This window comes from Solanum dulcamara, chromosome 8, assembly GCF_947179165.1.
Source record: "Solanum dulcamara chromosome 8, daSolDulc1.2, whole genome shotgun sequence".
NCBI classification, from domain to species: Eukaryota; Viridiplantae; Streptophyta; class Magnoliopsida; order Solanales; family Solanaceae; genus Solanum; species Solanum dulcamara.
The window spans coordinates 46,777,681-46,789,097 of record NC_077244.1 but is presented as its reverse complement, the minus strand read 5'-3'; the positions used below and the strand labels follow the sequence as shown (position 1 = coordinate 46,789,097).

The 11,417-nt window shown below is 36.6% G+C and overlaps 2 protein-coding genes across 2 annotated transcripts; one reads left to right on the top strand and one right to left on the bottom strand.

Annotated features, from left to right (window-relative positions):
- Positions 1-451: 451 nt before the first annotated feature.
- Positions 452-1,845, top strand: LOC129901016 (expansin-A8-like). The gene is made up of 3 exons (XM_055976121.1): positions 452-643; positions 813-1,125; positions 1,209-1,845. Exons 1-3 carry the CDS (start codon positions 517-519, stop codon positions 1,510-1,512), a joined length of 744 nt encoding a protein of 247 aa, XP_055832096.1. The 5' UTR covers positions 452-516; the 3' UTR covers positions 1,513-1,845.
- Positions 1,846-2,765: 920 nt separating this feature from the next.
- On the bottom strand, positions 2,766-7,908 carry LOC129900807 (reticulon-like protein B16). Its single transcript, XM_055975868.1, has 5 exons — positions 7,503-7,908; positions 6,882-7,062; positions 6,630-6,771; positions 5,891-5,960; positions 2,766-3,263 (listed from the first exon to the last, which is right to left on the bottom strand). The coding sequence occupies exons 1-5, from the start codon at positions 7,651-7,653 to the stop codon at positions 3,100-3,102; spliced, it is 708 nt and encodes a 235-aa protein (XP_055831843.1). The 5' UTR covers positions 7,654-7,908; the 3' UTR covers positions 2,766-3,099.
- Between the last annotated feature and the right edge of the window lie 3,509 nt (positions 7,909-11,417).

The window sequence follows — 11,417 nt, the reverse complement described above, 5'->3', positions numbered from 1 at the left end:
AAGCACCACCCCTAATGGATTCACTTAAAAAAAACAAAAAAAAAAGTAAAATAGTCCGTTGCGATTAAGAAGTTTGTTATAGTAGAAACCACGCCTAATGGATTCACTTTTTTTATTAAAAACAAAAATTGTTGTATCATAGTAGAATAGTCAGTTTGTTGAAGCAAAGTTCCAACTTCCTACGTTGTCACCTAGCTGAGTGGCACAAAATGAGAGATGAAAACAAATGCGTAAAAATAGGGTTGAGAAATATTGCATGTGCTAAGTAGGGTCACTAAAATCTCAAGTGGAACAATTGCATGTGCGTTTTGGTAGTTGTTTTATTTTATGACTTAAAACAAATGGTTCTAATACTCTTTCAAGACGTGCTCTGTTTACATTTGCCTGCTATAATTAATTACCCTATCTGATGCCTAAAATTAAGCTTCTATTTATCCTTTTTCTGTATAAATAGAACTTTGTCCATAACCCTTTAGCTCATCTCTTATCCTCTCTTTAGTTTTAATTTACTCACCAATGGCTTCACTTCCACTTGTCTTCTTCTTTTTAAGCTGTTTCTTCTATTCTACTTTCGCTGATTATGGAGGATGGCAAACTGCTCATGCCACTTTCTATGGAGGGGGTGATGCCTCTGGCACAATGGGTATCTCCCCTTTTACTTTAATTTCTTCCTTTCCATATAGTTTTTCACATTAAAATAAAGTTAACTGTACATTAACTTATATGTGTAAAGGATTTGTACATTACAAGTGTACTTGTAACTTGTTTAATCATATTTTCAAGATTACTAATATGGACTTGTGGGAATGCAGGGGGTGCTTGTGGATATGGAAATTTGTATGGCCAAGGGTATGGAAGTAACACTGCAGCACTAAGTACAGCATTATTCAACAATGGTTTAACTTGTGGTGCTTGTTATGAGCTTATGTGCAACAATGAAGCTCAATGGTGTCTACAAGGGACTATTACAGTGACTGCAACAAATTTTTGCCCTCCAAACCCATCCTTACCTAACAACAATGGTGGTTGGTGCAACCCTCCTCTCCAACACTTTGATTTAGCACAGCCTGCTTTCTTACAAATTGCTAAATACAAAGCCGGTATCGTCCCTGTATCTTTCAGAAGGTAAAATTTTAGCTAATTATATAGGAACTGAAAGTAAGGAGTTGAGTTAAACATGTCCTATTTTTTGTTTTGGATATTTACAGGGTGCCCTGTATGAGAAAGGGTGGAATAAGGTTTACAATAAATGGACACTCTTTCTTCAACTTAGTTTTGGTAACAAATGTTGGTGGTGCTGGTGATGTTCAATCAGTTTCAATTAAAGGGTCCAACACTGGATGGCAAGCAATGTCAAGGAATTGGGGCCAAAACTGGCAGAGTAATTCCAATCTCAATGGCCAAACTCTTTCATTTCAAGTCACTACAAGTGATGGAAGGACTCTAATTAGCAACAATGCTGTACCAGCTAACTGGCAATTTGGACAAACTTTTGAAGGAGCTCAATTTTAATTAAATTACTTTCACAAGAAGAAAAAGAAAAAAAATTGAGGGGTTTTCAATTTGTAATTTGTATATGGCATGAAAGGGTGAGTAGGTTTGGTGAGAAAGCTCCTCATGGTGGGAGTTTGGCTCTATTGCTGTGGTGGCTGGGTTGCACCCGCTTAGGCCTATTTAGTATATATGCTTCCATCTTTTTAGAGATATTTGATTAGTGGCCTTTTATGGATTTGAAGGTCACTTGAATATCACATAGATTTAGTCCCTAATTCATTGTGTAAGCAGAATTAGGGCAACTTAATGTTATCCTTCCTTATAATAGCTTTGCTATATTTTCTTCTTCTACATCTTTCTTTGTAAATGGCTTTCATTTGAATAATTAGCTTCTATAATGACCAATAAGATCAAGAAAACGCTTACACTAAATCCAAATGTGAATTTAAGGTGATAATAAAACCTGGAGGGTGTTTGACCAAACTTATGAGTTGGTCAGACTAGATTAATAGTATTGTTTAGCGTCTTGATAAACACTAAAAGTGCATATTAGTTAAAGTGCTTTAAGTAAAAGACATAAATTGGTCACCCCAACTTATACCAGATGGTTACTTTTACGATTTTTGTTCAAGTCTTGGCCAGCGTTTGCAAATTATTTAATGTGTAGCCACAGCTTAAAAGGCAGACAAATATTGCTGCTGCTGCTGCTTCTACGCTTCCTCAAATTTTAGGATAGTGTCCATAAGTTCAATTTTTAGTTCAAAATTAAGCACATTCTATCGTTAACTGTAGTTTTCGGTTCAAAACATTGTGTTGTTCAGTTTAGATTTTTCAATTTTACTTCAGGGTTTTAGCTTTACCATCCTGAAGTATAGATTTTCATTTCAATCTTCAGGAACACTGTGCCCTGAAGTTCAAATGTGTAATTCAAACTTCAACCTTGTGTTCAATTGTTGTGATTTCAACTTATGGCAATTAGAGAAAAAGAAAGAATAATGAGAATAAGAAAGCAACAACAGTAGTAGTGACCGACTTCAAAAGGATGCATATATTCATGAAATTGTCATTAAAGTTTGAACTCAACAGTTCACACTTTTAGATTCCGTGTGTTAAGTGTGAGCTATGTAGTTCATACTTCAATTTAGTACTCATGTAAGAATAACGTGACGGAAGTCATATCATTTGAAATTCATGCTTGATTGCGAGATGAAAATAGCAGTTGATGTGGATATGAAGAAGAAGAGAAGCAGGCAATAAGCAAGGAGAAAAAGAAGAGAAACAGGCAATTCATTTTTTGAAGTGCTTGTTAAACTTATATTTAAAAAAAGGATTTATCTATCCGAGATGTTAACTTTTCAACAACAATTAAAAAAAATTCCAAGATGTTTAAAAGAATCTGTACTAACACCTTCCACAAGAACAGTGTAGTCGATGACAATGACCATTGTTATGTCGATTCTGAAAATCCAAACTTGACGTTTGGCAACAGGAAAGATTTCCAGAGTCACCCTCATTCTATGGAAAAGAGAATCAGGACCAAAGGGATGCAAAACGAAGAGCTTTGTCTCCATGAAAATCAACATGCTCCTACTTGGTAAAAGAAGACTATAGTTCTTTGTCCTTGGAGATTCTCCGGGGCAACCTGCTAATGCTCTCATCCACTATTTTGTAGTGCCTTGAAAATTGCCTGTGGATCTTCCCAGCATATCTATCCACGTGGTCTTCAAATTTATTATACAATGCAGGCACAGTAATGAATATTATCGTTCCTGTGATGAATTGTGAAGGCAAAAACACATCAGAATTGCAAACTGAACAAAACAAATGCAATGAACACAATCATTGCAGAAATGGGACTGACTGACTGAGAGGATGTTTATTGTGGTGAGCTATTATCATTTGCATGGGGTCATCAGAACTGCTTGCAGTGGATTAACAAATAAGGATGGACATGAAACCAGTAAAACTAGCTGCATAGTGCAGTGAAATCATTCGATAAAGAAGTGTAATAGTGCATCGCTTTTCAAGCATATACCATTCTATTTGGTCAATCCCATCCAATTTAGATGATATTCAAAGGTTTCATGGGGAGGCCAGTGCATAAAATCTTCAAGATTTATTCATGCAAACTTGAGATTTTCTTAGCAACTATGATATAATCTAAGCCTCAATAGAATAAAGTCAATCATTCAACTGTGCTTCAATCCCAGACTAATCAGGGTCAACTATATAAATCTTTTCTATCCATTTAACGTTATTCAAAACTGTTCTATTTTAATACTAGAGACTAATTGGTCTTTTAACACAAATCAAACTTATCTATACATGAAGATATTCAAACCAAGGAGCGTGCAATATCTTCATTTAGAAATAAGCTCAATACTAATAACAATAACCAAAAGTGTGGCCAAACAATCAATTGAAACTGGAATAGACTACCTGACCAAGGTCTAAATCCTATCAGACGGCTAGTAAGTGACTTCTTTCCTGTCTAAACTTGGGTGGACAGTGTTACCCAATATTCATGTTAATGGAAATAGTAGATATCCAGAGTCGAGATGTGAGCAAACTAGCATCGATACCATCGATTTCAAAAGAATTATTAAATATAAAAGCATTCACTCTCATATAACATTGTTGGTTGCACAATAGTCATAAAATGTACATTTCACTTCATTAGGTATTTTCAATCGCATATCACTTATGTACCACCCTCCATTTTCAACTATCTTATTTTACTTCTACGTTACATCTTCATTTTCTTTGTTCTTTTTTTTGATGAAGTAAGGATTTTATCAATGTGATGAGGAAAATCCCTGGTCTACAAGGTTTAATACAGAGAGTAAAGAACCTTGCACAAAATATGATTCTATAAAGTATAAAGACCACCAAATCATCTAAACTGACTGGGACCTCATGGCACTCAAAAAATTCACTAGAAACAAAAGATATGCTCTCATTTGGAACCAAAGTGTTCTCCTCCCATTCAAAAGCTCTCTTATTTCTCTCTCCACAAAAAGGCCAAAAGAGCTACATATCAAGCTCGTCTCGGCACCTAATTGAACAGCACATCCACTAATACAGGTAGCATTGACAACAATATTCTGAAAAATTCCAGTGCAGCCTATCATAACAAGTCTACGACTGGACAGTTTAACTGTAAATGTTCAAGATATTCTCCCTAGTCTTTGCACATGTAGCACAAAGTTCACATACGTAATTCTCTTCTTCTTCAAGTTTTCTACTATGAGAATCTCCCTTCTTACAGCTAGTCAAGTGAGAGAGCATACTTTCCTAGGAGCTCTAGGAATCCAGACCGATAAGTATACGAGCATTGTATTTTCTCAATTCAATAAAGTTTTGTAGAAGGGTTTTACCAAGAAAATTTCAATCCCTTTCCATTCCATAGCCAATCATCCGGGTCCACCAATCACTTATTCCGCTCATAGAGTAGGACCATTGAATTTCCGTTACTTCTTCAGGCATGTCATTCTTAGAAGAGACTGATCCTAAATATCTTAATTGTCTACTTTTAGGCACCACAATTATGTTTCACCCCACTTCACCTTTGTTCTTCTTATGAGAGCTAAATTTACTACATATATTTGTCTTATTTTTACTTATCATAAAAATCATTACCTTCTGTAGTAGTGCTCGTTATGAATTTAACTTTTGGTTGACTCCTTGACTAATTTCGTCAATTAATTCAATGTCATCCCCAAAAAGCATGCACTTTAAATCTTCATTCTTCATACTATTTGAGTATTGATTATCTCATCCATAATTAAGGACTACAAATACAAGCTCAATAAAACTCCCAATGTAGGCCCATGTGTATAAGAGACACTTTTAAATCTCCTCCAACTGTTCTCAAACATGTAAGCACTCCTCCTTACATATCCGTTACAGTATTTCACACTTATATGTGTATACTTTCTTTTAACATGTTACTTTTGATATGTCTACTGTTTTGTCTCAAAGACCCAGCAAAGAACTTCTTACTCTATCATATATTTTCTCTCGGTAAACGAATATCCTATGAAATCATTTTGCCTCTTATACTATCAATTTCCGTAAATCTTGTTAGCAAAATAGAGTCTCTGAGGTATATCACCAAATTGGTTCTTTGTCATACTTGTGATGTCCTAATGTTTGTACTTTAATGCTCTTTTTCCATAGTATGATTCATAATTTTAAATATTACAGTAAGCCACACAAATTTGATTCTCTACTTTGTCCTTACTAAATTGGAACAAGTGTGCTCAGTCATACAAGGGACCAAGGAAACTAGGTGAAGTACAACAAGATATAAATAGGGAAGGATAAATTCATTGAGCACATATATCTGTAAAGATTCATCAAGTTGCATAAGAAATGTAATGAAATAGGCACATACCAATATATGCAAGTGTGAAGAAAGATATTACGCTTCCTATGACAGATAAGAGCCACAAAACAATAACTACCTGCAAACATGTCAAAATTTGGCCAACTCAGTTCTATGCATATGACAATTAGTCAAAATTATAACCAACACTTGTATCCTAAGAATAAAGTAGGATGCAATATTCAAGATATGATAACTACAACCCCTAAGTTAAACCACTAGCTACCATGGCTTGGCTCTATGGAAGTAGATACTGTAACATCATCAATTGCTAGTCAAGCTGGATAACTCATTGCACATAAACCAGAAAGGAGATGAAGTCAGTTGTGGGCAAAAAGGCACAAATTATGCTCCACAAATTCCTCAGTCCTCAGGTAATACTTACTATTCACTATGAAATAAATCAAACTACAAACATCGAGATTCATAAGCAAGTTAGAATTGTTGAATGAAAACAATACATTACTGGTCATCTGCAACCGATGTCACAGAGTTACTGGACATTCTCCACTCTGTTATCTTGAAGGTCAAAACATTACATAACAATAATGGTTTTTTCCCTTTCTCAGCATGATTCCAGGTCAATTCTAATTTTCTCTCTTCAGTTTCTGCACTTGGGAAAACTAACTTGAGGTCATTCTTTAAGTTTTTTCAGAGCTCATGGTTTAGTTTAAGTTATTGTTATCAGAGGCACAATTTCCAGCATTAATCACACCCCTATGCATCCTCACGCTTAACGAGCACTAACCTTGAAGAAGAGTTTGAAGTCTTTGCCAAGAGTGATATCATGAGCCATGAGAAGCATATAATTAATTTTGACCCGAAATGATGCTGCAGCATTATTAACCATTTCTTCTGACAAGACTAACTCTGGTAATGCTGGGAGTGATCTGTCGAAGATAGAAAAAAGAAATATCAGTTGAACTCCTCCATAGGAGAACGAAACACAGAAAGAGACAACTATCTAAACGCATTAGTGAAATGAGTATGGGAATAATACTTCTTCCTGAAGGCTGCATAGTTCGCACGGAGAAAGAGCAGAACTATCAGAATCAGTAAAACATCAGAAAAAACTGATAAGAAAGGTAACTCTGAATACTCAAAGATGATCCATGCGACTGTAGCAGCAACAATGATGCCAAAAGAGACACGCCTCCGCCTCCACAATATAACGTCAGCAGCTTATACCAAGTGAAACAACAAGTAAGTCGCAACAAATTCATCAAGCAACAAGAATGAATTAGCAGAAGACACAAATTAATGAAACTAACATATGTGGAGACTGTCATGAAACATAACTAAGCCTTCATAGAGAGCCGACTTTGATTCATATAATGATTGAGCTCCACTACCAAAATCTATTTTTTGAAAGACATCCCTCATACAAGGCAAGAGAGAAAAAACACGCAAAAAGTGCTTCAACCAGTAATAACAGGAGTAATAAAGCTCTATAATAAAATCAGAAAGTTCAACCGTAAAGTTGCAGGGCCAGAGTTGTAGGCATTTCATCATATAGAGGCATGGGTTTTCACAGTTGAACGAACGAAAGAGCGGAGTTTGAGTGAATTTATTTAAGTCTTTCAGGTGATCTGAAATAAGGAAAATAATAGAGGAATTTTACCTTTTCCGCCGCCCATCATCTGGTGGAAAGAGGTTCGCCGGGCGAACAACTTGTAGGCAGAGCTCGTGGCCGCCGATGTTGAGGGAGCACCGTTATTGCCTCTCCCATCACCGTTCCCTTCTATGTGGCAAAGATCGTCCGAATGCTCCATTGAATTTCACTATAAAGCGTCCAAAATTCACATCACATAACCCCAAATTTGAATTTTTGAACAAAGGAAGATACAAAAATCCCCCTACTTATTATACCTATAGCTAAACAAAAATTTTCAAGTCCATAATCATGATCAGAGGAATTTGAATCTTCCACCAACCAATCGGTGATTACAATGAGAATGAACCATCACGTGGATGCGGCTGCTTTAGTTAAGCTATATCTTCACGCGCCACTAGTGGTTCTCTTTAACGCTCCGCCATTTTTCATTTATTTTTTTACCGTCACTTGTGCTTGGCATGAAAGAAAATATTTTTTAAATTTATTTTTATCTTTTATAATTGTAGTATCCGAGTTAGCTTGCATGTAGTTAAACTGATTTCATATTATACTATCCACCTCCCAACAATAAGTATCAAGTGATTGTGTCCACCAACCGAACTAAAATTTAAATTTGAAATCTCATAATTCTCAATCTTTTTCATTTATTGACCACTGAATCACACTCTCTAGAAAACCCTCAATGTCCCACAACACCAACAACAACAAGATTCTAATTCCCTGTTACACCCTGTACTCTGGTACCTCGAAACGCTTCTTAAGCTTCTTAAGTTTCTGGAAAGGCTCTTAAGTTTTTTTAGAAGTCGTCATGTGAGTCGGATAATCTATCATGCTATCAAATAATCTTAAGGAAAGGAGAATGAGATACTCCATAATAGAGAAGATTGAAAATAGGGTTAGAAGAAGTTGGAAGGAGTTGGAAGCCAAGTAATGAGTCGTAGAACTCGACCTACTTGCGTAAGCTACCGATTTGGACGTCTTACATAATTAAGCTCCTGGAGCACACATCGAGCTTAAGTAGCAAGGAATACGTAGGCTCTTAAAGTGAGAAGAGATTACGAACCCACGAAAATGAAGCAAGCAGGTGACAAGTAGGTGACACACCTACTTGGGCTAAGTAGGTGACCCACCTACTTGGGGTGGATCCCCCCCCACGCTGCCACGTGGCAGCGTATGATTGGTCGCATGGTGTGAGGTGGCGCCCTAGGGGGCTGCCACGTGTCACCCTTAGGGGCTTCCACATGTCACCTCCAAAAGTGGTGCATATATTCCTAGTTGATGACTAAGGAATTCATTTTCAGCATCTCTTAACTTAAGAAAAGTGAAGAAACTTAGGAGAATAGAGAGAGAGCTACGACAGCAACACAACAAGGTAAGGCCTCTATTTTTAATTCGTGAATTAATTATTTAAGATATCATACGGTGATATAGCGGTATTTAACAACATAAAATTTATAGTTGGGGTTTCGAGAAGGTTCTCATTTTTGTCAATAAACCCGTTTTTGGAATGGGACTGTTGTTAGTAATACTAGTATAACTCCTTGTGTAAAGCTTCATTTTGAGTGATTTAAGATATTTTGGAGAGCTATTTCATAGGTCTATAACTTTTATTTTGCCTCTAAAACCCATTTTTTGCTTTTATCCGCTCGAAAAAGGATGATGAAGTATAGGTGAGGTGCTGCCCAGATTTCATTTTGGAAATCCTACATGGACTATTGTTGGTATTTTGGGCATATCTTTTTGTACAAAATTGTTGTAGGGGTGATTCGAAATTGTATGCGACCCTAAGACACATGTATATAACTTTCATTGCTTTCCAATCACTAAGAAAAAAAAAGACCAATCAAAGCCCTATCTAAGTAAAGTTTCATCTGTTATTTTTCCGAAAAGACGTGCCTCGCCTTGGTGTGGGCTAGGCAGAGGCTCCGACATTACCCTCAAGGCCTATTCCCTTAACTAGCAGGAAATGAAAGCAGAAATGGATCTGTGTCACTGTCTGTATGCTTGTCTTCAAGAATCAATCAATAGATCAACGAATCAGGAGATGACTTCTTAAACGTTCGCAAATGGAAAAGAGTTGCTTTAGGCACGGACCACAAACCCACGAACCTCATTTTTAGTAAAATAGTGAAGGATATTCCATTAGTAATGAAAAAAGGGGTGGAGGGGATCCGTATATGTTGTTCAGGTCGTAAATCTTTGGTCTGTCTATCATTGCCCATGTTGGGCTGACTCCTTTTTTTAGGCGGCCAAAAATCTTGTTTCCCTTAATTACACCTTCGAAACTAAGTGACAATACAAGACAGTAGGCTGTCCAGAATTCACGTTTTGATAGTGTTGGTGAGTTTGGGCCAATTTCGGGTAAGGTAAGGTCTTTACTTTCAATTTGGAGGTTATGGTGTTGGTATAAAGTGTATTATATGTTGTGTAAGTGGCTGTAAATGTGAAAATATCGTAGAAATGCTTGACGTTGGAAACAATCTAAAATTGAAGTTGTTATAGTTAAATTGTAGTCGAAATGAAGCGTTGTGCGTGTGGGGTGATACTTTAAGTGTGTGGTGGTGTGTTGTAGGGAATAAAAGTATTCTAAAAGAGGTTTGGGAGCTGCTAGTTTCAACAACACGACCCTCTGCTTCGTACGGTTAAAGGTTTTACAAAATAGATACTAGAAACCCTATTTTGGATATCATAACTTTGAGCGAGTCATTTGGAGTTTGTATTGTGCAATGTTGATGTGAATTGCTTATATATATGCTGCAGGTTGTTATTGTTGGTTGGCTGTAGTGATTAGGGATGTTATTAAAAATTCGGATATGGCATGTTATAGAGGAGGTGCTGCCCGATTTCCGGTAACGCCTTAACTAACTAAAGAACTAGTCGAGAAGACGAGCGAGGAAATGAGTTCTATGAATACTCGTGTGCAACTTAAGATGCTAAAAAGTCAAGGGTTGTTGATGTTCGTATTGCCTCCGTGTTGAATAGGTTCAAAGAACGATGAGGCGAACGGGATAAAGAGTAACCCGTAAGAGGTATGTAAAGCATGTCTCTCTTTTCTTTTGGGCATGTCTTAGATTTAAGTGGCAAATGATATGTGTATGAAGCCTGGGGTAATTCTATTCATGAGCTCTGAACATGATTCATGATTCATAATTCGTGTTCACTGTTGAATGTTAATACTCTTAAAGTAGTTAAGCTTTCATTTCCCAAGTCTTCTGTATGCTGAAAAGTAGTGTATGTAAAGTTATTCTTCCTCTCTTTTGGCATGACTTGGATGTAAGTATTATGTATATAAAGTTTGAAGTTATTCCACTCTTAAAACTCTGAGTGTGAGTTAAGGCTCTTGTTCACTTCCTAGTGATTAGAACTCTTGTAACAAGTTGAGCCATTACTTTTCAAGTCTTTCATGTGATAGGAAGTGGTACATGTAAAGGTTGTCTTTTCCTACTTCTAGAAAGACTAGAATATAGGTACTATAGAACATGGATTTGGATATAGTCTCATTTATAGATTCTGGATGTAACTCATGACTTGTACCCACTTTTGAATGATAAGGGCCTTGAAGTAGTTGAACTACGATCCTTGAGCCTCCTATAGGTTGAATAGTGTTGGGATGTGTAAGCTCCTATACCTAGGGGCTCTTGAACATGCTTTATGGTGATATCTAAGGGATGTTTGATATGTTACAGAGTTTTACGTGCACGTATATGCATTATGATATATATGGATCAGGACGAATGTACCTCGGCACATTCTGCTATGTAAGGATCGTGTCATATGTTCCACGGCATGTTGTGCTATTTATGGATCGAACCGTCGTACCTCGGTATTGTTACACGATATATGGATCGGGCCATTATTCCTCGGCATTATTATACGATATACGGATCGGGCTATTGTACCTCAGCATTGTTACACGATATA